The 27,827-nt window shown below is 50.9% G+C and overlaps 2 protein-coding genes across 4 annotated transcripts in view; one reads left to right on the top strand and one right to left on the bottom strand.

Annotated features, from left to right (window-relative positions):
* The window catches only part of RUVBL1 (RuvB like AAA ATPase 1), a 40,338-nt gene extending 39,926 nt beyond the window's left edge, over positions 1 to 412 (top strand). For all 3 annotated transcript variants that reach the window (XM_058566932.1, XM_058566923.1, XM_058566939.1), the window contains one exon: positions 9 to 412. In XM_058566932.1, the coding sequence (XP_058422915.1) occupies positions 9 to 168 (160 nt within the window). In that variant the 3' untranslated portion in view covers positions 169 to 412. The remainder of the gene's footprint in view (positions 1 to 8) is intronic.
* Positions 413 to 11,586: 11,174 nt separating this feature from the next.
* Positions 11,587 to 27,735, bottom strand: SEC61A1 (SEC61 translocon subunit alpha 1). The gene is made up of 12 exons (XM_058566907.1): positions 27,614 to 27,735; positions 27,338 to 27,405; positions 24,308 to 24,373; positions 24,134 to 24,212; positions 23,060 to 23,191; positions 20,970 to 21,079; positions 20,530 to 20,683; positions 16,778 to 16,938; positions 15,329 to 15,526; positions 14,862 to 15,053; positions 14,387 to 14,463; positions 11,587 to 12,836 (listed from the first exon to the last, which is right to left on the bottom strand). Exons 1-12 carry the CDS (start codon positions 27,618 to 27,620, stop codon positions 12,650 to 12,652), a joined length of 1,431 nt encoding a protein of 476 aa, XP_058422890.1. The 5' UTR covers positions 27,621 to 27,735; the 3' UTR covers positions 11,587 to 12,649.
* Between the last annotated feature and the right edge of the window lie 92 nt (positions 27,736 to 27,827).

Genomic DNA, 27,827 nt, shown 5'->3' with positions numbered 1-27,827 from the left:
CACTCCAGGTACTCGGTGCAGCTGCTGACCCCGGCCCACTTGCTTGCTAAGATCAATGGGAAGGATGGCATCGAGAAGGAGCACGTCGAGGAGATCAGTGAGCTCTTCTATGATGCCAAGTCCTCGGCCAAAATCCTGGCTGACCAGCAGGATAAGTATATGAAGTGAGACAGCCGGGGTGTTCTGCGAGAAAAGATTCCCAGGCAGGCCTGGCCCTGGGTCCAGCCTGCGGGCAGGAGGCTTGCCCCTGGGCCTCAGACTCTGCCCCACTCGGATGGCGTTAGCTGCATTGTCAGTTCAGTGTGGAAAGCGTTTCTTCTTAAATTATCATAACTTCTCCTGTGGTTGCTTTGAAAGAATCCTATATCATCTGGTGTGTTTTCTAATAAATCCTTATAGGTTATTTTGATGACATCTTTCTCTCTCTTAATTTTTTTAAAGTCAACTTTCTATTTGAGAAGAGTTCTAGATTTACAGAATTATCAGGAAGATAGTACAGGGAGTTCTCATATACCTTACACCCAGTTTCCCTTCTTGTTAACATCTTAGAATAGTATGGTACATTTGTCACATTTAATAACTGATATTGATGCGTTATTATGCTTTAGTCACATTTCCTCAGTTACCTCATGTCCTTTTTCTGTCCCAAGATCCCATCCAGGACACCACATTACATTTAGTCCTCATATCTCCTTAGGTTCCTCTTGGCTATGACAGTTTCTTAGACTTTCCTCGTTTTTGATGACTTGGACAGGTTTGGGGAGTGCTGGTCAGGTATTCTGTCGAATATCCCTCACTGGGGTTGGTTTGATGTTTTCCTGATGATTACACCGGGATTGTGGGTTATTGGGAGGAAGACCACAGAGGTGAAGTGCCATTCCCATTACACCATATCATGGGTGCGTGCTGTCACCACGACGTGTCACTCTTGGGGTTGGCCTTGGTCCCCTGGCTGAGGGCGTTGTTTGTCAGGCTTCTCCATGTGAAGTTACTCTTTCCCCCCTTTTTCACACTGTCCTCCTTGGAAGGAGTCACTGAGCACAGCCCACACTTCAGGGGTGGGGAGTTGTGCTCCAGCTCCCTGAGGGCTGAGTATCTACATGCGTTATCTGGGGATCTTCTGCACAGGAGATTGTCTCTACTCCCCATTTGCTTATTTACTCAGTCATTTATATTGGTATGGACTCATGGATATTGATTATATACTTTGGGTTATAATCTAGTATGAGGTTATTTATTTTGTTGCTCAGATTGGTCCAGCTTTGAGCATTGAAGGCTCTTTCAGTTGGCTCCTGTGTCTCTTTGACATGTCCCCATCACCGTGTCTTTATTAGTCCACTGAGTTGGGCTTTCAGCCCCTTGAGAGGAAGGGGAAATGGCAGCATCTGACAGGCACCACACAGGAACAGTATTGCCTGGTAGGATGGGCACAACATTCTCTCGGCCAGGCCCAGGCCTCATCTGCCAGCTCTGTGCTGCCTGAGGCAGAGCTTAGCCACAGAAGCAGTGCCTCGGTACAGGCTCATTGTCGTGGTTCTCTGCCTCACAGGCAGGATCTCCGTGCTGTTATTATGTGCAGGAGAGGGGACTAACCAGGATGGTCATCTTGTTCCAGTCATTGCTTTAATCCAGGTTAGCCATGAGGTCCTTGGGGGGCAAGCACAACTTTTCTCCCATTGGTGATAATCCTCTGAGCATGTCCAGGAGACTATGGGCAGGAGGGCTGAGACAATGCTGTGGGAGTCCATCCAGCCCTCTGAGAGCCCTCAGGCCATGCTCTGGTCCTGAGAAGGCCCCAGCTAGTCCCTGCTGCCAGAATGGATCTTCTCCCATGGGCCTGGCCCCTGAAGGAGCTCCCAGCCTGGGGGCTGGGGGTTGGGGTAGAGGGAAACCAGGCACAGTGGATGGGATGGGACGTTTCCTGAGGTCATGGCTGAGCACTTGTGGCCTGTCCTGGCTGCCCATATCCTGAGGTTGTGCCTGTGTCTCTGGCCTCCCAGCTTAAACCACATTACCAAAAAAGGAAAAGTGATACCTAAGATTTAGCAAAGCTTCCTGTGTCCTAGGGCCTGTGTTAATGCCTTACATTTCCATCCACATTCTCCCAGTAGCCCCATGAGATTGGTACAGGTTAAGTCACTTGCCCAGCTAGTGAGAGATGGAACCAGGATTTCGAATCAGACTGGTTTGAGTTTGTGCTCCTAACGCCTGTGGCTACACCACCTTCCTCAGCGTGCTGAGTTGTTCGAGGGGCCGTGAAGATCTGACCTCTGTACCAAGCAGGTGAAGCAAGCAGGGTCAGGTTTGAGGAAGGTGACTTGTCTAAGGTCATACCCCAGAGGACAAGAACCAGGCTCTGCCCCAGCTGGACCTCTTCCTCCAGCCCTGAAACCTTTCACTGTTTGAGGAGCAGGATAGAAGTAGCAGTGCCGGCATGCCTCCCAAGCACAGGTTGGGACAGAGTTCTTCCCAGCTGCTCAGGGAGCCCTGACGACCAGAGCATTCCCAGTAAGGAGGGGTGTGTCACAGCCCTGTGTTCCTGCTCCTCAGGTATCCTGGCCTTGGTGGTGCCCAAGCAGATGGCCCACCTTGCTTGTCTGTGCTCCAAAGTGAGGGAGACGGTTCTGGATGGGTAGGAAGGTTGGATTGTTTTAATTTTCCTCCTACTTTTTCCAGCCAGTCCTGTGATTATTACATTAATCTTCCAGGCGAAGTTTTTACGACTGATCCCTCGCCGACTATGAGAAGTTTCTCCATCCATTACCAGGAGGGAAACAGACCCTGGAGGAGAGGAAAATATTTGTTACATCTTATCAGGCTGACACACAATCTAACAACAATTACAGCAGCCCCATTTTTTGCACTATTTCAGCTCCAGTTGCACTATTTCAGCTCCGGCATGAAAAATTGTTGTAATATTAAAGTGAGGCAGGGTGGGGGCTGGTCATGGGAAGTGGCTGACATTCCAAGCTCAGGGCCCAGGCTCTCGTGGGTGCCTCCCAGCAAGCTGATCGGGTGGCCGAGGAGAAGGGGTGTTGACATATAAAGCGCAGCTCTCTGTTCCTGGGCCGGTGGCCCCGGAAATGCGTGTGAGAGCCAGAAGGGCTCTTGCAAGACAGAGTCCCTGGCCCTGGTCCCTTCCTTCATTTTCCCAGCCCAAATGCCTTCCACTGCCACACCTCTTAGACTGCACCTCCTAGATTGGTTCGTAGGATATTTTGGTTCCTAGGGCTAAACAGATGGTGGTGTCACACCAGAAAGTGACTTCTTGGTTAGCAAACCTGTCTCAACCATTTTTCTAATAAAATGGAGCTGTGCAATGGTGGAGGTCGCACTGCCTGTTGGCCTCCATGTCTCAGACCCCAGGGCCAGCAGGCTTCTGGCAGGAAAGCAGCAGACATTGGTCACCCAGCATTCCTCAGCCCCTCCCACGGCCAGCCCTGGGCTGGGCAGCTGTACCAGCCTGAGCAGTCCCTGCTCTGGAGGGGTTCTGGGCAGAGGTGACAGGTGGGAGAGAGGAGCCAAAGGGGTTCTGGGGTCACCTGCTGCAGGCCTGGCAGGGTGCTGGGCAGGATGTGGTTTTGATTGTGTTTGGCCCTTGGTCCTGATGCAGCTAGTCCCTCCTTGTCCTTGAGCTTTGGTTTCCTCATCTGTAAGATGGGGGCAATCATATTCCATAGACGGACACATTGACTTGGTGAGGTGACATGTGGCTGCATCAGGTACTCAAGATACTAAAAGTCAGTGAAGAGTTCCCAATCCCTGTCCCTCTTGGAAGAAGAGAAGGTCACAGTGTCTCCAATAGGAGCCAGAAGCTGCTAGGGTCCACCCCTCCCCATCCCAGATGGCCTTGGAAAGGCCTAGGGATACCCTGGGGCTGACCATTGCAGTGTTAGTCCCAGAGGGATAAGCGCCGGCTCAGGGCCACGTAAGCTCTGGGGGAGAGAGGAGAGAACAGGCAGAGGCCTGGGCTTTTTCCTCAGTGTCCACAACTCCCAAGAATGCTGTGCTGGGCCTCACTAGGTCCCTGGGCCCCTTATCCTGTGAGGCGTAGCCGTGGCTGGAGCGGTCAGAGGGGAGAAATGGCTGCCCCTTTTGTCCCAGCCAAGCAGTAACATTTGTCAGGCCAGGCCAGCCCTCCCTTTTGGTCTCTGGGAAACAGGCCCACTGAGAGGTAGGACAGAGTCCACCATGGTCCACCTGCTCATCGTCCATCCATTCACCACCACCCTTCTCATTTATTCCGGGGACAGCAGGCCCGGGGACGAGGGGGAGGCCTGGGCAGGGAGACTGGGCCGCTCAGGGCGCAGAGTGCGCCGCGCAGTGGGGCCGGTGGTGGGGAAGGGGTGGGTCGGCCGCGGGGGCTGGCTGTCGGCCCGCCTGGCCCTGTCGCCCCTCTCCGTCACTCGGCGGCAGGCGCGGTGATTAATGGCCGGGCCGTGCCGCCCGTGCTGCCACCAGCGCGCGTCCGGGCGGCGATGGATGCGGCTGTCAGACGGGCCCGGCCCGCGCTGACCCCCGGCCCCGGCCCGGCGCGATCAATGGGCGGCGCGCGGCGGGCGGCGGCTGGGCCGGCGCGATAAGATGGGCCGATGGGCGCCCGCCGATTGCCCGCTCCCTCACCGCCGTTACGCCGCCCGCGCAGATCGGCGCCGTCAGCGCCGCGTGATTAATGGGGACGCGGGCAGCCGCCGGGAGGGCGCGGGGCGCGGGCGCGGACCCCGCACTGGAGGCACGCTACAGGGTCGGACTGGCGCGGTGCGTGCTGGCCGGCGGAGGTGCGGGCTGGGTACCCTTAAGCCCACCGTACCACCTGCTGCGGGCATGGCGGGGTGCGTCCCGGCGCACAGCACACCGCACTCCCTGGACCCACGCGCGGGGCACAGGGGACACCGAGGAGGTGGCGGGGTGCAGGTCTGGGGCACAGACTCGCAGCACGTGTGCACAGGGGCTGGCGGTACCCAGGACACGTGTGTGTGGGACACAGGCTCGACCGCTGGGGCATGTACACGTACAGCGTGCACAGAGGTGTCACCAAGGTGTGCTCGGGTCCACGTGCCACAGTAACACCTAGGCCTGCGGGATTCAGGCTGACATAACACAGTGCGGGCCGGGAGTGGGGGGACAGCTAATGTGACCTCCCCACCACGCAGGCCCCCTTCCCACTGTCCCAGCCATATTGGGAAACCCCAGATCTCACCTAGTCAGGCCCCTGCTCAAAACCCTCTCATAGGTTCCGACGGCACATGAGGACATATCCTAAATTCCTCTCCCAGCCTGCAAGGCCCGTAAATGGTGTCCCGCCGGCTTGGCCCGTCTGGAGGGGCACACATCGCCGCGCTCCCTGCGCGACACCCGCAGCCTTCAGCTCGCAGCCCACGCGGCCCGGCTCACGTCACACGAGGTGCCTGCGGAGAAGAGCCAGCCTGGCCTGCCAGCGCCAAAGCCCACAACGCCCACCGAGGTGACCGCCCCCTAGGCGTCTCGGAAAAGAGCCAGGCCGCCTGGGACCGACGAGGGGCTCGGGAGAGAGGGAGGGGTCAGCCTCGGAGACAGCCGCCAACCCAACCACCGACAACGGACTGGAAGGAACCGTGAGCCGGGTGCTATGGGAGGGGCCGGGAGGGCTTCCCAGAGGGGGTGACGGGAGCGGAGGGGGAGACCGCCCGCCCCAGGCACCGGACAGCCAGGGCGGGGGCCTGGCAGATGGGAAGGGCTGGCGGGTAGCCAGAAGGGCCGAGGGGAGCGCGGGCGAGGCGAGGGGAAAGGTGAGGAGCCCAGTTGCGCAGGTTGGGCCTATCCGGTGGGCGGCGGGGTCTTGGGCGAGCAGCAGCGGGAGCTCTGCCAGTCCCTCCTCCTGCCCCTTCCCGGGGTTCTCCGCAGCATTCCGACGGCCGCGGGCCGATTGCAAGACCACAGCGCTCCCGCGCGGCCAGACGCGCACAGCGCCCGCCGCGCCCCACGCCCCGCGCGCTCCCACCGCCCTGCCTCGGGGGCGTGGCCACGCCTGGCCGAAGGGCCGAGATCCGGGATCCACCAGCTGCTGCCCATGGCGCTTGCCCGCAATGGAGGCTGAAGCCGGGGTGGGCAGGGAGGAAGGAGTGTGTGTCCAAACGTGCATGTGGGAAAAGAGCAGTCAGGGAAAGCTTATTGAGCTGAGCTTTTTTTTTTTTTTTTTTTTTGTGAGGAAGATCAGCCCTCAGCTAACATCTGCCAATCCTCCTCTTTTTTTGCTGAGGAAGACTGGCCCTGGGCTAACATCCGTGCCCATCTTCCTCCACTTTACATGGGACGCCGCCACAGCATGGCTTGCCAAGCAGTGCGTCTGTGCGCCCCCGGGATCCCAACCGGCGTACCACGTGCTGCCCCAGCAGAGTGTGCACACTTAACTGCTTGCGCCACTGGGCCGGCTGAGCTGGGCTTTTAATTAAAAAAAAAAAAATATATATATATATATATTTACATTTGAATGGATAATTTTGAACATGGCTCAAAAGGTAAAAAGTACAAAGGGCTGTATAGTGAAGAATCTCCCTCTCCCCCTGCCCTCAGCCACCCTGTTCCATTGTCCACAAGCAACCCGCCTTCCACTGGTATACTGGAGACGTCCTTGCGTCTGCAAGCCAGTACGCAGGCACAGAATGCGTCCAGCATGTGTTATGAACAATTTCAAACATAACAGAAGTTGCAGGGCCGCACAAGCTCTGGAGCGGGAAGGAGAGAACAGGCGAAGGCATGGCTTTTTTCCTCAGTGTCCATGACTTATGCTGTCTAATTTCATTTAGCATCATGCTAAGTGAAATGTCAGACAGAGAAAGACAAATACCGAATGATCTCACTTATATGTGGCATCTAAAAAAACAAAAAAAAAAACACCCAAACCAAAAAACTCGCAGACACAAAACCGAGCTCACAGGTACAGAGAACAGATTGGTGGTGGCCAGAGGCGGGGGCAGGGTGGGTGAAATGGGGGAAGGTGATCAAAAGGTACCAACTTCCAGTTATAAAATAAGTCCTGGGCATGTAACGTGCAGCATGATGACTATAATTAATAATACCATGTTGTATTGTACATTTGAAAGTTGCTAAGAGATTGGATCTTAAAAATTTTCATCACAAGGAAAAAACTTTTTGTAACAATGTATGGTCATGGCTGTTAATTAGACTCGTGTGATCATTTCAGAATATATACAAGTATTGAATCATTATGTTGTACATCTGAAACTAATGTAATGTTTTATGTCAATTATTCCTCAATAGAAAAAAAGGGAAAAAAGTTGCAGGAATTGTGCAGTGAACACCCATACACCTAGCACCTGGGTGCTGGTGTCCTCTCTCCATCTGTCAGTTCATTTCTAGCCAGACTTCTTTTACACATTTCCATACATGTTGAGACATCAGTATGCTTCATCCCTACATACGTTAGCATACACACAATTCTCGAGGGTTCACTGTCTGTTCATGTTTGTTTAAGGTGACATGTATACATAGTGAGCGGCACTCATCCTGCATGGACCATTCCTGCTTCTTGACAAATGAGACCCAAACTCCTATCAAGGATGTTACTGTCACCCCAGAAATTTCCCTTGCGCCTCTTCCCAGCCAATCTCCAACACACTAGAGGCAACACCGTTCTGGTTTTTCTCACCATAGATCAGCTTTGCCTGCTCTGGAACGTCACAAAATGGAAGCATACCGTGTGTCTTTACTCTTTTGTGACGGGTTTCTTTCAATCCACTTCGAATACTGAGACTCCTGCTCCTGAGACTCATGCATGCTGGGGTGTGTATCAGTAGTTTGTTCTTTGTGATTGCTGGGTGTGACGCCACTGCATGGGCATCCCACCATTTACTCATCCGTGCACCTGCTGATGGCATGTGGGCTGTTCCCACCTTTCAGCTATTATGAATAGGCCTCGATGAGCATTCTTGTACAAGTCTTTGTGTAGAACTTGTAAATATGTCTTTATTTCTCTTAGGTAAGTACCCAGGAGTGCAATGGCTGGGTGTAGGGAAGGTATACGTCCCGTTTTGTGAGAAATTGCTAGATCTTTTCCTGATACACGATCTATTTTTTATCCCCCTCACTCTTTTAAACACAGATAGTAGCATACACTATTCTTCTCGCCTTTTCCCCCTCACCAGCACATCTTGGAGAATCTTCTAACTCAGTGTTTAAAGAACGTCTTCCTCCTTCTTTTCCACGAGAGGGAGGTGCTGTAATTTATCCAGCTCCCTTCTAATGGGCATTTAGATGTTTCTAGCCTTACTGAGCTGGTCTTTGCAGGATGAACGGCGTTTGAAGGCAGACAGGCAGAGGGAATCTGGGGAAGGCCCAGAGGCTTGGTGGACATGGCAGAAACCCTGTTACGGGGACGTGGGCTTTCAGAGGATGGAGGAGCTCCTGACCCACTTACCCCACAGGGGCTCAGTGAGGCGTGTTGGGGGCGGGGGTGACGTGGAGATGTGCCGGCCAAAGGCGCTGGGGTAGGGTGAGGGGGAGTCCCAGAGTGTTTGGGGCAGGGGAGTGAGGTGGGCACTGGCCCTAAGGGGCACCCCTGGGACTTTCCAGAACTAGGCACTGGTGGACATTGAAGTTCACACTGGGTCTTCTGCTGACTCTCAGACTGTGTCACATGCCCACCCCCTGGCCCTCGTGTCAGGAAGCCATGCTTTTCCCTGGGCCACGGGCTGACCCCCCAGGGCAGAGATGGGAGGCGCACCCGTCTTCCCCACTGCACGTGAGCGTCCTGGGGACTTCCTCCCAGCCTGGCAGCGACTTGGGCCCAGGAAAAGCTTTCAGCAGGAGCAGGCGGGCAGGGCCATGGGGCGGGGGTGTCAGCAGGAGGAGGGAAGTAGTTGGACTGGAGCAGGGCTGCCAGCTGAGCAGGGGCTGCCCTGAGCCAAGGACAGGTTCCCTGCAGGAAGCCAGCCAAGGGCAGCATGGAGAGGCTGCTGGAGTGGGGCGCGTTTCCCTGGGCCCTCATTCCTCGCCCTGACTGGGCCTCTAGCAGAGGTCCCTGCAAGCAGGCCCAGCAGCCAAGCAGGAGCTCCGAGTTGGATGTGCACCTCAGGCTTTGCGTCTGGCTCTGCGGCTAAGTGGCAGCATGACTTCTGGCCACTCTATTTCCCTGGGCCTCAGTTTCTGCACCAGTCAAAAAGAGACAAGCTATTTCTTCCTGGGCCTCCAGCAGGTGAGGGTGAGGGGTGAGATCACGTGTAGGAAGCGGCCAGCAGGGTGCCCACCGCACAGGAAAAGAGCAAGCATCGCCAGATGACAAGCAGGAGGCCCTGCTCTACACTTCCTGGTGCACAGGTGGGAAGTGAGGTGCAGAGGGGCGGAGGGCTGGCCCGGCATCACAGTGAGCCAAGGCAGAGCCTGGCACCCCGAGCCACACACGTGGCTGCTTGAATGTAGGCCCTTTGGCTCTGCTCCCCAGTGAGGCTGGTGGCCACAGGCCCAGGCAGCACGAGAGGGCACAGTGCTTCTCTGGGGGCAAGAGCTTTTCTGCCTTGAGTTTCTGGAGGTCAGAACAGGGCACCCTGCTGGCCCAGCATTTCGCTGTGCCTGCTGGCCTGGCTCCTGTCTGGGGTCTCTGAGCCCGCCCCTGTGGCCGACAGGCCTGCAGGCAGCACAGGGCAGACTGGGTGCACATCTGTGTCCCAGCGCAGTCTCAGAGCACAATGCTGCGTGCTGCTTCTGCAGGGCCAGGCCCCAACACCTGTCTTTCAAGTGGCCCCAGAGGGACATCCTGCCCTGGCCTGATGCCACCTAGAAATCAGGACTTTTCCAAGACAAGGTCTAAGGCTCTACATGGAAACAGGCTGGAGCCCAGCTAAGGAGAAACGTACTGCTCATCTGTCACTTGGGGGTCCTGAAGAAGCACCAGGCTGGGGATGGGGGCAGAGGGCTTGGAGTGAGGCCTTCTCAGGGACAATTGTGTCAGCTTCGAAATCTGGGTAAGCAGGAAGTTTTTCTCACTTCATCCTGAAAACACAGTCTGCTGTTTGGCTCCGAGTGGAAACCATCAGGATTTTCTGCATGCCACATTCTAGCAGAGCGGCCATCATGCCTGCCACTCCCGTCCACATGCTGTTGAGGTCCAGGGCTGAGTGGAGACCCTCCTGGCTTAGCTACAGATCTGGCTGATCAGATCAGTGACCAGATGTGATGCCTGTTGGCACGACCAAAAGCAATGGTGCCTCTTGGCTGGATTTGAAGGGCTGGGAGGTGTGGGGTCACGGGCTCCTGCCACGAGGGCACTATGCCTTCTGCGGGGGCAGCACTCACAGGACAGACGTCATTCACTCCCATGTTCCTAGGAGGGCCTTGGAGCCGCCCGCACACTGGCCCAGCACGAGGGCTTCTGCTCAGTCATCTGCGTTTCACTTAAGCAAAAACCTGAGCATGCAATTGACACTACCACCAGAAGGAAGTTTTCTGGTTTTCTGAGAGGGAAAATGCCTTTCTGAGAGGACTTTCATCTAGGGGAGACCTGGGGCACCCTGTGCAAAACAAGGACCCAGCCAAGCTTGTACATACCTGAAGAGCACCCGAGCTCTTCTCTCACTGGCCTTCTTGGCAATAAAGGGGAATTGAAAACCAAGAGAGCATGACCAAATGGCTTGTAAAAAATCTGCTTTATTTGTCAATCACCTTAACTCAGTTATGCCATTTTGGCGTCCACAGTGACAGTCCCCTGGAGGCTGAGGTCAGCCTCCACCCACTGTGATCATTAACCAGAGCCCGAGCCCCGCAGGGCCCCGCTGAACGGTTACAGGCTGCAGGCACAGCTCTGGCTGGGGCTCCATGCACGCAGCCCGGCGCCCTCCAGCCCACAGCCCGCGAGCCTGGGGATGGCTGCCCTGCCTCCAGGGGCCGCAGTGTTTCGTGGTGGGCCCAAGCAGACCTCGTGCTGTGGGGGAGGCGTCAGTTCTCTGCTCAGGACTGGGTCTGACAAGGCCACGTGTGATACGGTGGTAAGCCGCAGACCAGGAGTCAGCAGACCTGCTGGGCCCATCCTGGTTCTGTTGCTGATTTGCCAGGTGGCTTTAGGCAAGTTGCTTCTTGTCCCTCGCTCAGTCTGTTTCCTGGTTACCAATGCCAGTGAGGTCTCTTGGGGCCCCTTCTGACTCAAGACAAGTGCCAGGTTTGCCACCTCTACTGAACTGTGACCATGGCTCTGTGCTTCGAAGGCCACTGTGTGCCTGGTGCTGGTGGGGCGTCTGTCTCCAGAGGGCTGTGCTCGACCCTGGGGCTCCCTTGTTAGAACTGGTGCACCCTTCAGGGAGAACACCCAGGCTTGCGGCACCCGGCTCTGCTGTCCCTGCTGCCAAGCCCTGTCTGTCCCCTGACAGGGGCCTCCCTAAAGGCCGAAAAGGTTCTAATTCCTACAATCTAGGTCACCTGTTATTGTGAACAGAACTTATTTTAGATGTAATGCTGAGTCTTTTTACATCAAACCCTGGAACAACTTACCAAAACAACCACCTCTGACCCTGACTTCCCCGGGCTCTCAGGCCTGCGCTCTCCTCTCTGCTGGGCGGTTCTGGCAAAAATCGAAGGAGATCGGCAGCATCCTGTCATTGACTTGACTTGCATTTGGTCCTAAGCACAATAAAAAAGTTCTAAAAATACAAGTGGGGAGTTTTCAGCCTAGAAGGTAGCAGTGGCTTGTGCACACCAATCGCTGTCTTTCCACCTCTGAGTGCTGGCCACATGCCTCCCTCACTAGGGCGAGAGGAGGAGGGAATGAACCATGGGGAGGCAGGTCCGGCGACGACCGACTGAAGAACTGGGCAGACAGATGTCGCCTCAGGTGTCCTCCACATGTCTGCCCAGCTCAGCCAAGTGCAAGTCTGCACAGCTGGTGCATCCTGGCCTCACTCGATCATAAGACACAGCTGACTAAAGACAGAGACAGCAGAGCCAGGCTGACTGCTCTTTTCAGCCTCAGAGCCCAACTAGAACAATCAATAAGAAGAGCCAATGGGCACATGCAGAAAAATTAACAGATGGCCCAAGAATGTCTTCTGGGAATTCATCCTTCTCTTTTGGAATAAGCTCTGTCCTAAAAAACTAATTTTAAAAGAAGAAACAATTGTGTCTTCCAGAGCAACAGTTTTAAGCCAGATATTCTGACTGGGAAGGGACAGGCCAGTGAGTTGCCCACATCCACCAGAAAACACATGGTCTGCTCCCAGCCTCACACCCCACTGCCACAACGAAACACAGACCATTCACCGTGTTTGTGCTTCTCTCCAACAAGACATTCCCTGCGTGGGGGAACAGCTAACACCACTGCAGCTGCCGATGGCACTGAGAAGGTGCAAAGGTTAAAACAAAAGTTATGTGGACGCTTGGGGACAGTCATTTACCATCCCCACCTCTGGCAGTCAGCTGAATGAAACCTCACTTCTACAGTTCATTCTGCCAATGCCAGAATGAAAAACAAAATTTCAAATTGGAAAATTTCTAGGACTTTACAAAGTGGAATGAAAGAATATGAAATTCAAAAAACATTATTAAACAAAGTCCATATGCCATAGCAGCACTCGCTGTGACGAAGCTCCCACAGTGAGGTTTTGTTGTTTCCCTGCCTCAGCAATCCGGAGCACGCCTCCCCTCCCTGGTCCAGGGGAGACATGGCTCAGAACAGAAGGGCCCCCATGCTGCCAACTTCACTTTGCTCCTTTACAAAGATCTCAAAGTACTGGTAGATGATCGTGACTGCGAGCAGGATCCCGGTTCCAGACCCGATGGCGCCCAGGAAGTCAGCCAGCACAGAGAGGGCCCCGATGCAGAGCCCACCAAAGGCTGCAGCAGTGGGGATGTACCTGGAGAGTGGGAAATGGGTCAGCTATGTGCTACCACGCAGATCCCTCCAGCCAGCCCCAGGCCACAGGAAGGGGCTGGGCAGGCCAACGTGCTTCCCTCTGACTCAGGGACCTGACTCCTCGAGAGGCCACTCCACTAGCTCCCTAAAACTTCCCCTGCTCACACACTTTGATGGTCTAGACTAGGGCTGTGCTGTCTGCTAAGTGGCCACATGAGCCACACGTGGCTAGTGAAATGTGACTATCCAAATCAAGATGCTGAAGATGTCATGTGAGATTTTGAAGATAAGAACATAAAATCTCTCATGATTTTTCTTAATTACAAGTTGAAATGACATTCTGGATATAATGGGTTAAATAAAATATTAAAGTTTATTTCACCAGTTTCTTTTTATTTTGCTTTTTATTATAAGTAACATTTAACATTTTATTAGTTTTAGTGTATCTTTTTACTTTTTTTAATGTGGCTAAAATTTAAAATTTCATATGTGACCGGCATTATATTTCTAAAGAACAGCACTGTAAACCTAGAGGCTTCAGAGAATTCTAACGAAGAGAATGAACAAAATTGCCTACTGCTCCTGCTGGGGATCAGAAAACGATCTGAAGTTTTTAATAGTGACTTTTCTTGTGGTTGCCTCCTTTAGGTGAGGTGAGCACGCTGCAGCCCACGGGACAAACCTGGCCTGCCACCTGATTTTGTAAATAGAGTCTTACAGGAACACAGCCACATTCATTCGTTTATGTACTGTCTGTGGCTGCTTTCGAGTGACAGTGGAAGAAATGAGTAGTTGTGACAGAGACTGAAAAAACCGGAAATATTTACTATAGCCACCCCTGCTGCCCAAGAGGCAACTCCCTCATAAGTGAACACGAGGTGCAGACTGAAAAGTGCCGTGTAAGCATCCTAAGGGTCATCCTACGCTTTTCTCCTCACCCCCACCCCTACAGCCAGCTGGTCACCAAGTGCTACAGCCAGCCTCTCCTCAGCGTCCCCAAGTTACTGCCACACTTGGGCCCCCCACCCAACCTCTCACAGCAGCCTCGCGGCATTCGGCCTCCTCCCTGCCTCTCTGGAAGGGTCTGTCTCCAGTGCTGACCTTCCTAAAGGGACCAGGGGCTCTGCCCCTTCCCTGCCCTGCCTCTGCTGGCCTCTCTAGCCTCATCCATTCTTCGGCCCTCATCTGTGCTCAGACACCATCCCTGGGCTGCTCTGAGCTCCCAGGCCGCCAGCCCTTTGAAGAAGCCTGACCCTCCTCCTGGAGTGGTGTGCCCGGTGGCCGTCTCGCTCAGTCAGTACCCTACCACACCACCTTGTGACCGTCTGGCCACATGCTTCTGTCTCCCTCTCTGGTGGCTATCTCTTTGAGGAGAGGGGCTTCAGCGTCCAGCATTTAGCAAGCTCATAAATATGTAAAGACAGAGGAACCTTTTTTGTAACTCAAGTATAAGAGTTAATGAACCAGAAATCCCTAAGCCCTCTCAGATGCTTGATGTGTAAGAAAACCACGCATATAAGAAACCCACTGGGACCCAGGGCCAGCACTCACCGATTGAGTTCATGGACCATGGACGTCTCTCGGTGGCCCCTCATCACCATCTGCTGCTCCTTCAGCTGCTTTGCAACCTGCACGACACGCACCGAGGAGACAAGGTGAAATGTTAAGTGTGAAGCTGAGGGAGGCAGGCACTCACGGTGGTACTAACCACTCACAGACTGTCCTCTTTCACTCCCCGACAGTACTCACACAAACAACTCTAAAACTGCTGCAAAGAAGTCACATGACAATGTCTAACTGTCCATGGGGGCTCCAGCTTCCCAGACAGAGCACTCATTTACTGCTGGGCTCCGTCTTTGGCCATTAATACTTTGGAACCACCCCCTGATGAGGATGAGGTGTCTCTGTGTGTTCACTGACCACTTTCTTAGCAAGAGGTGACGAGTTGAGACCCCTTATACCAGTACCAGATGAGAACTATTGTTTCCTGATTTAATTACCTCTAGAAATTGTAACTTATACTTACATCTTTGGCAGAAGAGCCTGAGACCTCAATCCACGTTTTGGAGAAGAATGCGCATGAGCCCAGCATGAACACTATGTAGACAACGGCATGGACAGGGTCTTCTAACACGGAGCCAAAAGATTCTGGAGGGGACAGGTAATAGCAAAGGCCACCAACTGGATAAGCACGTGCTGGACCCCCGGAAGACGTATCCTGGGAAACATACACAGGCAGTCAGTGAGTGCTCTTTCAGCATGCCTTAGCATCCGGACAAAAATAGTTCTGAGCAGAGGAAAAAGAATACAATTTTGCTCAAGTGCCCACAGTGCAGTTCTCTTACCAAAAAGAAAATTTAATGTGCTGAATCTGTAGAAGACACAATCAGAAATTATCTTTGGGTGAAATATTTGGTCACAGCAAGAACACGGATGCATACCACTGCAACTGGCCACAGCACTCAACTGACTTCTTAAAGCAGCCGTACTTACAGACCAGGTGCCCAGCAGGCTGACCAGCAGGTTGCCACTGAAGCGGGCTGACAACATCTGAGAAATGACGTACAAGTTGGACACCAGGGCGGACTGCAGGATGATGGGGATGTTGGAGGTGTAGAAGAGCTTGATAGGGTAGGTGTTGTACTGGCCTCGGTAACGGGCAGACTTGATGGGCAGGTCCACTCGGAAGCCCTGAGAAGCCAAACAGAACAAAATGCCTTCACCGCCTCATTCTGGCCGGGGATGGCCAGGCCAGTGGAGCGAGCTGCCCTGAGCATCGGTTCCAGGGCTCCCACGCCCCTTGTTACCCATCATTGCACTCGGGGGCACACGAATGGAAGGTTCCCAGAAAGACTGGCTTAAAAATGCACCAACACAGCACAGTGGAATGATCCCATCTTTGTCAAGAAACCAAGCCCACCGCGTTACGTCCACATCCATGTGGAATACACAGCAAAGCCTGAGGGATGCATCCCAGTCCTTCCAGTGGATTTCTAGTGGTGATCTCTCCCACGCTCTCAGAGTGGCCCCAAGACAGGCATCTGCCTCACACCCCAGAACAGCCCTGTAGGGCATTTTTAATCATAACCAGGAAAGCTAAGCTTTCCTATGAATACAACCTCTCCCTCTGAAATCCTTGGAGAATAGAAGGGGTTTCTTTTATATTATTTTTCACAAACTCCCAGTGCCTAGAACAGGGCTCAGAATATAAAAGACTTATAATAAAATCTTAACGATCTGATTGCAAATACTTGCCTAGTTCCTAAAGAGTTGGCTTGTTATTAATCAGGCACCTGACTGAAAGTCCCAGCTGAAGGAACAGACCTGTATGGTCCTCAGAAAAAGCATTTGGCTGGTATAAATAAAGCATTAAACTGCCTTCTCAACTGCTCTCTTCTCTTCAATAACTGTTAGAATACAAGTAGCCAATCAAAAAACACAAAAATTCATCCAACTACGGAAAAGCAACTGGCTGTTCAGGTCTCTTATTGAGAAGTAAGTTACATAACTAATAATCGGAAAAGCAGGAGGTCTCAGGAGGAAGGGGCTTTTCCAGGATGAGGATATGCCTACAACGCCCTACAAACTTTGGATAAGACAGTGATGAGGTTTTAGAGGTGGATTCCCTTTCACTTCTCATGAACTAATAACTTAAAAATATATCTTCTTTATTTGCTGATAGGCCCAACTCAAAGGAACATGATTTCAGAGATGTTAGATCGACTTTAATTTTGTTGAGTTCAGGCAAGTCGCCATGACCCAATGGAACACACTCGTCCAGCTCACATGGAATTTGCTCCTTTAAATGCCACCTCCTCATTTCAATATGATACAATGATAGACACAGCACCCCAGGGTGGGGAGGGGGGGACGTACACATCCAAGCATTCTGAAATTTAAATGCAGACCATCAAAACTCCCAGGGGTCAGATCTGGACGCACCTGGAAATAGATGACCACTGCAAAGACAAAGATGGTGGCGATCAGATTCATGAGGTTGGGGAGATTCTGGCGGTAGAATGCCTCTCGAAGGGCTCGGACCTTGTCAGTGCGTGTGGCCAGTAGATGGAACAGTGCAATGATGGCACCTTCAAATTCCATTCCTGTTGGCAAAGGAAGGGACACATGGTAAAGAAACACAGCTTCTTAGTGGCCAAATTAGAGAGGAAAATAGAATGAGTATATGATTCACAGCGCCTACTCCTATAACCAAGGGCTACAATGTAGTGTTCTTATCTCTTATTTCTATTTCTTCTGTAGCGATTTCAACCTGCAGAAGTGGACTACTCTACCTTTTTGAATTAACTGATCTCATTTCTTTGGCGTATGAGAGTCAATGGCCACCAGACGTGTGGAATGATGATCAGTCTGAGCATCACCAGCTCTGAAATGCAGGCTGCCCGATGAGGTGGGGCGGGTGCTCTGCTCCGTACACTGACTGGTCAGACTGAAAGGGCAACACGTGGCTAATCCAAGTTGGAGCTCATGCCCCACCACAGGAAGGTGCTGGAGGAGGCAGGCCTAGTGACAGAGCCAGGAGAACACAGCCCGGAAGCAGAGCGGGCTCACTGAGGGACTGAAGGAAAAGAGCAAGAATGGGTACTAGACCTGAAGATCAGGCAGCAGCAGGACAAGTGAGAGGAAACTGGGAAGCAGAGGGCATTAGTAAGGCCTAGACATCTTATAAATTTTCAAGAAATTTACTTAAAAAAAAAAAAAACACCCCAAAACAGCTAAAGTGAGAAACAAGAGTCTTGCCCTACTGTGGGACCTTTGCTGGTCCAGGACCACGGGACTACCCCACAACGCAAGTCTGGCACTCACGCAGGAAGCCAGCACTACGTCCAGAGGCGTGGTCTCCGCGGGCAGGTGGGGCACCGGCATCAGCACCGCGAGGTGCGCCTGGTACTGCCCTGCAACAGCACCTTCCTCAAGTTCCTAACACGTGATGGTGGAACCTCCACCAGGCTGCTTCTGCCTCCGGCTCTTCCTGGACCATTCAGAGACTGGCAGCCCCATGCATCTCTTCTGAAGCCTGCGGGATGTGGCTTCCGTGAAAGAAGCGCTCTGTCCTAACTGCGCTTCCTCACTCAGCCCGTGATGCTCTTTCCTCAGGTCCCATCCTGCCCTCCTTTTGGTCGTGTGACAGCATTGGCCTGTCTCCCCAAATGTACAGAATTCAGGGATCTTAAGGCTGGAGCCAGGACACGCTCTTATTTCACAGAGGATGATGCCCAGGTCGCCCAGGAAGCAAGAAGGAACTTGTTCACACTCTGCCCACTCTCAACACTGCCCCATTACCTCTCAGCTCCGACTACCCTCTCCTTGTTCACTCTGCTCCAGCCACACACGCTGACCTTGAACACACGAGGTACATTCCCACCTCAGGGCCTTTGTACCTGCTAGTTCCCCCAAATGGAACATTCTTCCCCCAGACAGTCACAGGGCTCCCTCCCCTTTCCAGGACTTTGCTCCAACAGGGTAAGGCCTTCCTTGTTACGCAGACTAACCTGCGACAACCCTCTCAGGACTCCCATCTTCTTCCTCTGCCTCAGTTTTCTCCTTGGTACCTGCGGTAACATCTGACACCCATATAACACATGCCTCACTCACTCTGTACTCCCAGTGCCTAGAACAGCGCTGGGCCCTCAGCAGGCACCTGATAAAAATTACTGAATCAGGGCAATGCCAGGGTTAGGCTCTGGTTCTCCTAATTTTTAACATAGTTCTCTCTCGAAATTCACTACCTGCCGAATCTCGGAACAAGACAGGGTTTCCAAGTGCTAGGGTTACTTCAGGGGCAAAAGCTGTTTTGTCACTGCTAATCCCGTTTTGGACCGTTCCCACTTGCCCAGGGAAGCAGCAATGGTTAATCCCCCAGACCTGAGAGGAGCTCAGTCAACCATGCCTTTCCAAGTCGCCAAGGTAAACCACAGCAGAGTTCCAGATGCAGATGCCGTGCTGCCTTCTCAGCTGTGACCTCTGCCCTTCTCCAGGGTCCAGTCCTTGTGACCCCACTGTTCTCCCTTCCCCTTCACTCCACAGCAAGCGTGGTGCTCTCAGTGTCACTCACTCACCACCCACACACAGGTGGCTGCAGAAGCACCCTTCCCGGCTGCACCTTCTCTCCAGCCAGGTCCCAAACACTGCCAGTTCACATCGTGACACTTCTACTTTAAAGCAAGAAACAAATCCACCTTTGCTTCTCAATTTTCCATCACTCTTGAAAGAGCCCCCTTTGTCCCGTGTCTTACATTCTTTTCTCCTAATGCCCTCACGCAGTGCTTTCCTTCTAACAGGCTGGCTTGTCAAAGCTGGGTGACTGAACAGTTACCAGCTGCTTTCTCTGCCTGTCCTCCCCTCCAGCCCAGGGTGAGTTCTTCCTTCCAAACTCCAGTTCCCATCACCTCACTGGCCTGCTTCTGAATGGAAGGTGGCTTCCTGGCCAGTGCTGCCAGGCCTGTACTGACCGTGCTCCCTTGGCCTCCACTCCAGTATCACTTCCTTATAACTCAGGACGTCCCCCAGGCCAGACAGGGTGATGGTCTCGTCACACACCTGCACTCCTACCCCTGCATCCTCCTGCCTTTTCAGGCCCGTCCCTAAAAACCCTGCCTTCTGCCTCCTGCTCTCCCAATCTGCCTTGGACTTCCTAAAATTCCAGGAAGTGCCCAGGGAAGAATCAAATCTGATCTTGCCTACTCTTCTCTGAGGCTCCCCTGAGGTTTCCTACCTCAAGCTATACTCTTTTCTTCATAACTTGTTGGGCACATGTGGCTTTCATTTTTCTGGGAACTATTTTCAGTCTCAGTAATGAGATTATGTGGTCTCCGGAGGCCAGGGACTCTGTTTCCAGCATTCAATTAAAAAAAATACTCAAATGTGCATGAATATTTTTCACAGGATTCTTCTGAGTCAATAACATATTTAGATGGAAAATGCCAATTCCCTTTCCTAATAAGCCCTACTTCCCTGTATGTTTAGAAATTTTTATTAAAAACGTCCTCTGTAACAAGATTTCCTTGGCACTCATCGTGGGTATAACACAGAATACTAACATTTGATGTGCATCAACCATGAGCCAGGCATCATGTAATTTCATGTTATTTTTCATTTAATCCTGGCAACCCAGGCTCAGAGGTAGAGGAATTTGCCCGAAGCCACTTATGCACCACCTACGGGGACAGCCAGGATTTGAACCCAGGTGCTGAACTCCAAGTTCAGGCCTCTTTCACAAAGTTGCCCCTTGCATGACCAAGCGCGTTGGTTCAGTGATTTCACTTTTAGAAACTTATTCACTGAGAGCAACTGCCAAAATATGTGAAGATGAACGTATAAGGACCTTCACTGTTTCACTGTTGTAATCACAACAGAAACCGGAAATGGCCTAAGTGGCCAGCAGAAGAAGGGTTAACAGAAACGCTGCTTCATCCCTGCAATGGGATGCTGTGCTAAGAAAAATGAGGCCGGATTATGTATTCTGGCATGGCAAACGTCCATGAATTATTCTTACAGGAAAAATGCAAGTTATGTATCATTATGAGCATAAGCCTATCTATGTCTAAAAAAAATTTGTAGACACACACAGAAAGATCAGAAGAGATGTACCTAAAATTGAGTCGATTTTTCCTTAAGATGGGGGAAGTTTTGTCTTCTGCTTTGCCCATGTCCCCAGGGAAGCCCAAGGCCCTTACCTCGGCCAGTGTTGACAGTAGTGGGGCTGAATGCCTTCCACACAATGGTCTCGCAGATGTTCGTGGCAATGAAGAGGGAGATACCAGAGCCCAGGCCATACCCTTTTTGCAGAAGTTCATCCAAAAGTAGGACAATTAAGCCAGCAACAAAGAGCTGTAAAAATGAAAAAATAAAAGTAAAGAAACCCAAATAGAGTGCATTCCTGCTCCCCTGGGCGTGGTTTGCTCTTTCCTCAGTAACTGGCTTCTCTGATATAAATGCCGAAGGCTGAGCAGACATGGGATGGCAGAGCCTTCCTCTGGTGAACTCAGAAAGGCAAACACAGGGGCTTTGGCTTCTTCTCAGAGTTTCTTTTATGTGTGGTTCCAATTTGTTATTTGGGAAGTATGAGTGAGTGTGATGGGCTACTCTGAAGAGGGGATTTGAGCATAGCAATTACCTGAATGGTGATTAACAGGCAGATTCCAGCACCCATTTCAGAAGGGTCCCCGTACATTCCCGTCATCACATACACGATAGATTGGCCAATGGTAATGATCATGCCAAACACTAGAAATCAAAAGAAACCGTGCTCTCGCAGCGTGACCTTTCACGGTCGGAGAGGAAACAGTTACTGAACACCTACTGTGCGCCAGGCACCAGGAACAAGGAAGATGAAGAATACGGATACTACCCCCGAGAAGCTCGGTCCCAGAAACGCTCGACATCACGTCGGCAAAGCACATGGTAACTCAGATGCCTTTTAACAGAAGCGCGTGAGCTCTTCATTTCACCTTCTCCTAAATTCACTTTGCTTTCAGTGACAGGAGGAGGAAAAGAGCTGAAACACGACAAATCTGGTTCTTATGAAAGGTAAATCAGGTAGGAGAAGCTACTAAGACAACATGCTGAGGCATACAATTTGGCAATGTCACCAACCTGTAGCACCCAAACTCAGGTAAGGTCATGTGGGTCCTGGATGGCTCCTGAGTGGAACTATACACCTGGGCCACCTCTACTGGCTCCTCACCCAGGTCTGAGTCCAGAGCACGGAATATCAACTCCGGGATAGAGTGATCCCTTCCCAGTTTGTATTTAATGTATTTTTTTTGTGTGTGTGAGGAAGAGTAGCCCTGAGCTAACATCTGTTGCCAATTGTCCTCATTTTGCTGAGGAAGATTGGCCCTAGGCTAATACCTGTGCTCATCTTCCTCTACTTTATATGGGGGGCTGTGACAGCATGGCCTGATAAGCAATGCGCCCGGGATCTGAACCTGCGAACCCCGGGCCGCCGAAGTGGAGTGCTCGAACTTCACCACCGTGCCACCAGGCCGGCCCCTTTAATGTATTTTTTAAGGAAACACCTCACAACGCCATCAATTTGGTCACTAGTTCCATTTCCTCCCCAGAAAGCTCTTTTGGCCTATCAGAAGCTTTCTTTTTTGTAGACTGTCTTCGTTTCTTAGATCATTATACTTCATTGTTAGGCACAATGGAATCGACACATTTTTATTGGTTCCACAATGCTAGATGGATCTCTTAAGTACAGGTTTGGGCTTCAATTTCAGCTTTTCTGGTTAGTTTGTCATGTAAAATAAAATTTTACTCCAAAGTGCCCATCAAATATAGTCTCTATGTGACTTTTACAAACTGCTCAATAACTCTGAATTCTTAAGGCAGAAAAAATTGTCAAGATTAAAGAGAAAACACCTGATTTGTGCTTTTGAAAAATAATGCATGTATATATTTTAAAATCCTGATTTGCATCCGAAACTGACAAGTTAAAATTAGGTTAGTCTTTCTCGCTCAGTTATTTAGCCTACTAACAAGAAGATCTGTAAAACATGCTGGTGTGGAAGAAAATATGGCTGCCTAAGAAACTGTAAATATCATTTCCTAATTTGTATATTTCAGTTCACAGTCAGAGGCTGAACATGGGTAATTCTGATGACTGGTCATTGTTACTAGTGGCATGCTATTTGCCAGGATGCAAACACCATTGTTATCCCCATTTTTACAGATGAAGAAACTGAGACTAAGAGCTGTCACCTAACTTTGTCCGGTCACAGAGCCAGTAAATAGTAGAGCTGGGTTGAGAGGGTCGCCTTTCCCCTAAGATGAATCCTTTTAAAATCCCAGAAGAAAGAAAAAGAAATAACTACTCGGTGCCAGGCATTGACTGATATTTTACATACATTATTCAACTGAATTCTTAGAACAGCTTGGAAGTACCCAGTATCTCCTGCTAAGTGGTAAGGACGTTATGGCCGGTGGAAAGGAAGACCTCCAGGCCCTGCCCTTTCCACTCCATCACACAGCCACAGGGGCCTCGACACCCTCTCCCCTGGCCCTGCCCAGCCTCTCCCGGTGCCTTGCACTCTGCTCTCCCAGAGGTCTTCCTGTGCTAACACAGGCCACAGAGCACCTGCAGGGCTGGCAGGCCAATGAAGTTATACCAGACAAAGAAAAAACGTTTTGATGCCCCAAACTATACAGCAAATTCAAATTCTCAACTACAGACATCTGAATATTACTTAAAATCTCACTTACGCTTTTGGGCTCCGTTGAAGAGAGCTCGGTCTTTTGGGGTGTCACCAACTTCAATTATTTTGGCACCAGCCAAGAGCTGCATGATGAGGCCAGAGGTGACAATGGGAGAGATACCCAGCTCCATCAATGTGCCTTGAGGAAATGGGGAGGCAAAACACGGCCAATGAAAAGCAACACATTATTAAGAAAATGAATGAGCAAACTTTGTGTATCCCTTATACAAATCCAATGTGTTTCAGACTGCTAGCAGCATTTAATTCAGAGAATAACTCCAAAATATCAACGATTAGAATATCATTACATTCATTCTATCCAGTCTGCCAGGCAACATCATATTCTGTTTAGGAAGTCACACGGTGTTTAAACAGATCACTGCATTTAAATTCACCATAAAAAGATTTATTCTGGTTTTACAGAGATAAGAAAGGTTCCTCTCTTCATCAGTTAATAAAAGAAGATAACATTCAAATAATTTCCAGAGTCTGGAAAGACCTGTACAATTGTATCTAGCTGTGAATAAACCTCTACTTCCATTATGCTCAAATGAGCTGTACTTCCAACTGATTTGGAACTTAATTTCAACTATATTTTTAAAATGAGTTAGTCAAAAGCAGCAACAACATAAACATTCAAAATCCTCCCCCACACAGGAAACTGGTTAGAGTATACAAAACACTGTGACATATTTTTTGACACATATATATAACCTATAGATAGGAAAAAGATGCAGCTGAGAAACAAACTACATATTCTAAAGAATGTTATCAACAACAAGACACATAGAAATGTCATCATTTCAGTTGTTTAAAAAACATTCTAGTTTTTCCATGTTTTTTGAATTCTCTACGACGTAGACTTATCTTACTATTACAGGTTTTGTACAGCATTCAAATGCAATTCTGAATAGGACGATATGCCTCAGCACTGAATTTGGCATTTACTAAGGCTATTCAGCACGCACACTAACATCCTTGCCAAACACTCAACTCCACATAAACCTAAAGCCTGTAATTTAACTAAGGAAGCCAGTAAAGCCCACATTGTACAGAGAGGCACAGAGAGCCAGAGTCCTACCTCTGTTAGAGGCTAGAATCACTCTTATCCAATAGAAAGGGTCAGCTGAATCTGAAGACATGATACCAAACAGGGGGATCTGGAAACAAGCAGAGGGAAAAGGAGTCAGTGTACTTGATGCCAGCCCACTCTCTTCCCCCCACCCTGACACTGGAACATGAAACCTGTGCTTACCTGGCAGCACACTAAGAAGATAAAGAGGGTGATAGCGGTCCACAGCACTTTCTCCTTAAATTGAATCTACAGTAGAAGAGAGTCAATTAAGGTGACAAGTCATTTTCATAAGCAAATTAACAGAAATGGACTCAGATCAGACCCCTGTCTCTGTTCACCAGAGAGGTCAGTCTTGAACACTTCAAACTACGTACCAAAGTACACATATTGCATCCTTTCTACATACAAGGCACATATGCAAAGGCCTTATTTAATCTTCACACTATACAGCACTATTATCTTTATTTTATTTTTTTGTGAGGAGATCAGCCCTGTGCTAACATCTGCCAATCCTCCTCTTTTTGCTGAGGAAGACTGGCCCTGGGCTAACATCTGTGCCCATCTTCCTCCACTTTATATGGGGCGCCGCCACAGCATGGCTTGCCAAGCAGTGCGGGCCCGGGGTCCGAACCGGCGAACCCCGGGCTGCCGCAGCAGAGCGCACACACTTCACTGCTTGCGCCACCAGGCCGGCCCCTATCTTTATTTTACAATGAGAAAACTGAGTCTTAGAAAGGTGAAGTAATCTGTCCCAAATCCCACAGCTGAAGTGAGTCTGAGTGCAAAGCATGTGCTCTTAACCATCAGTATTAACAGTTTACGATCAGACCCAAGATCAGAGAATGTTGCAACAGAAAGGGATTCCTAAACCAGACAAGCCCTTACAACATATGAGCAATCATTTCTTATTTTCACGGGTTTTGTAATTGACAAAACCTTGTTATTCTGGAATCAACTAATTTGGAATCTGTGATTGTTTAACAGCATACTTTCTATGAATTAAGGGTAAAACAATGTAATAAACAATATTAGGGGGAGGGCAGGGAGAGTTGCACGGTTAACCTCCTCACTAACTAACTAGTAGCAGGTGTTTAACTTCACTTCTTTTCAGATCTCACTATGTAAGTAGGACAGGTGACAATTCGGGATCATTTTACAGATGACTCAGAAGTATCATTAGAAAAGTTTAGATCCCTCACTCCCAGCCAAGGCTCCTCAGGTATTAAGAAGTCGAGTGGGAACTCTTCCGAGTCTTCTGCTTCTAAAACTGAGTGTTTTCACTAGTACTTGCCACTCACACTGCGATAACGGCTTGAAAGGGCTTAAAACACACAGTAATTATTGTGCAGACTGAGGATTTTGATGTGGAAATACCTCGCGAGCAACAGTGCTAAGTGAACAAAGTTGTGTTCTTAAAAAATACTTTTTAATTTGAAGGGAAGAGAAATCTAAGTGAGCACCAAATTAGAGTCCTGGATCTCTGGTCGGAGTAGAAGCTGCCAGCCTTTATGTCTACCCCTCTAGGCAGGCCACAAGCCCATGACCCCACGAAGAGGGGGGAAGTCAATGTTCAGATACTCCACATGAAGTTGGCATGAATTCACAGAGCTCTTCTTCCTCTTGAGAAGGCTCCCCCTTCCCACCTGTCACCTCACCACATGAAGAAACTAGAAGTAGCCCAAGGGAAGGCAACACCACTTCAGGCTAACCAATAATATAACCAGCTGGTACTGAAATGATTCTTCACGAGAAAAACGAGTAGACAATTTTTACAAGACTCCTCACTTTTTAATAACCAAGTGTCCTCCCCTGGATACAGCCAAACTCAACAGTGAAACATCAAAAATTGTTTCTCTGAGTCTTGTCTACTCAACCTCTTACTGGCCCCTAAATCTACTCCCCTCTCCTAGTCCACCCTCTACTGCAGAAGCCTCTAAACCACTCTAACCCTCTACCCTACTTCCAAAGCAATTTCCTAATCTGTCCACCTTCTATGTCGCCCCACCTACCCGTTATATTCTAGCAATACTGAACTATGGCTAACACCCTCCCACCTGCTGGTCTTCTTTGCCTTTGCACACTATATATTCCTTATGCCTAGAACTCCTTGTCCTCTCAAGAAAACTTCTATTCTTCTTTCAAAACCACCATCGGACATCACATCTTGCAGCGTTAATCCCTCTGGAGCCATTGCTATACCTTGCACACATTTCTTCTGCTCCATCTACCATCTACTCATAAGGCCAAGGTCACACAGCTATTAAGAGGCTGTGTAAAGCGTGGGTTCCCGGCTTGCCTCCCTCCAGAGCCCTGCCCTTTCTACTATGCTGGGGGTGGGGGTGGGGGGAGAGCTTTGCATCTTAGCCCATCAAAGGCAGCACTTACACCGGACATTTACACAAAACGATTTTAAGTTAAAAAAAAAAAAAGTAGACTTCAAGAACCCAAGCGTCTATATTGATGTTAAGTACACAAACACATATGTGAATGCATGAACAATACTCCAAAATAATGTAAAGACAAAAATATATTAGTATTCATTCTCTTTAAGGTAAGAATCCAATGAAACTTTTCTTCGTCGTTTAAAAGCTTTACTTGCGTTGGCAATACTATCTTGGCCTGTAGCTGTGGAGCAGCGGAAATTCTGATAAAGATTCAATAGAGCTCTACATTTCTATCCATGTTTTAATGGGCCTGCTGTAAAAAGCAGGGTTCACAACATGCCTTTATTCTCAGGAGCGCGACAGCCTACATAAAAGATACAAACTCATCTGTACAGAATAAAGTGACTGCTCTTAGCTCCTACTAGCAGCTGGATACGAAGAGCATCTCCTAGAGAAATCCGACCCACGACCTGCTCCTGTTGGACGCGAAGCAGGAAGGGTAACCGGACCCGAGGATCCTCACTGAGGCTTCTGACGCCTTATTCACTCACGGCCAGGACGCGCTGGGGACAGGGCAAGCCTGAGGCTCTGTTCACGGAGAAACATCGACAAGGGGCCCCAAATAAAGCACGACGACTTCGGGGACTCTCCCACACAGGCAGGTGCCCTTCGCCAAGCTCAGGAGCAGCACAGCACGCACGAGCACTCTCCAGGGCAGAGAAACGAGCTCCCATTCGCGCGCCGAAGCCGCGTTCAGTCGCGCCGTGCGCTTGGAGCGCCCAGACAGCCTCACGCAGCCTCGTCTGACGGCGACCGGGGAACTCACCTTCCTCTCCGGCTTCTGAATTTCCGGCAGAATGACACAGAAGGGCTTGATGACTTCCAGAAACTTGACTTGATGGGAGAGACAAAAGAAGAGTTAGGGCTTGGGGACGCCGATCCGCGCCACCGGGGAGCCTCCGCCCAGGACGAGGAGAGCCGGGCGCGGGCCTCGCTCTGCGGGGCCCCGGGCAGGCCTGGCGGGGGGCGCCCGCCCGGACCGGGCAGGGGAAGGGGACTCTGGCCCGTCCCGGCGGCGCCGGGGCTGCCCTAGGGGACTCACTCGCCATGGCGGCGGCTGCTCGGGCTCCGGGTGCCGCTTCAGCTCCGCTTGGCTCGAGAGAGGCGACGCTGCCCGCGGCCGAACCTGCTCCGGCACGCAACACCTCCGCCGAGAGACACGTCAGTCCTAACACCGCGGGAGCGGACGGCGCGGGGCGGGGCCGGGCCAGGGCGGGCCCCAGGCCGCTTCCGCTTCCTGCCACGCGCTGCGGGCC

Source organism: Diceros bicornis, chromosome 2 (assembly GCF_020826845.1).
Source record: "Diceros bicornis minor isolate mBicDic1 chromosome 2, mDicBic1.mat.cur, whole genome shotgun sequence".
NCBI classification, from domain to species: domain Eukaryota; kingdom Metazoa; phylum Chordata; class Mammalia; order Perissodactyla; family Rhinocerotidae; genus Diceros; species Diceros bicornis.
Note: the sequence above shows the minus strand (reverse complement) of the source record. Positions and strands in the feature narration are given on the sequence as shown.

Bases quoted from the DNA above. Each gene is read 5' to 3' on its own strand.
- SEC61A1 (XM_058566907.1), bottom strand. The intron at 24,374-27,337 runs GTGAGTTCCCCG...CTTCTACTGTAG, and splicing joins TTCAGAAGCCGGAGAGGAAG to ATTCAATTTAAGGAGAAAGT. The intron at 16,939-20,529 runs GTAAGGGCCTTG...CTTTGCCAACAG, and splicing joins TACTGTCAACACTGGCCGAG to GAATGGAATTTGAAGGTGCC.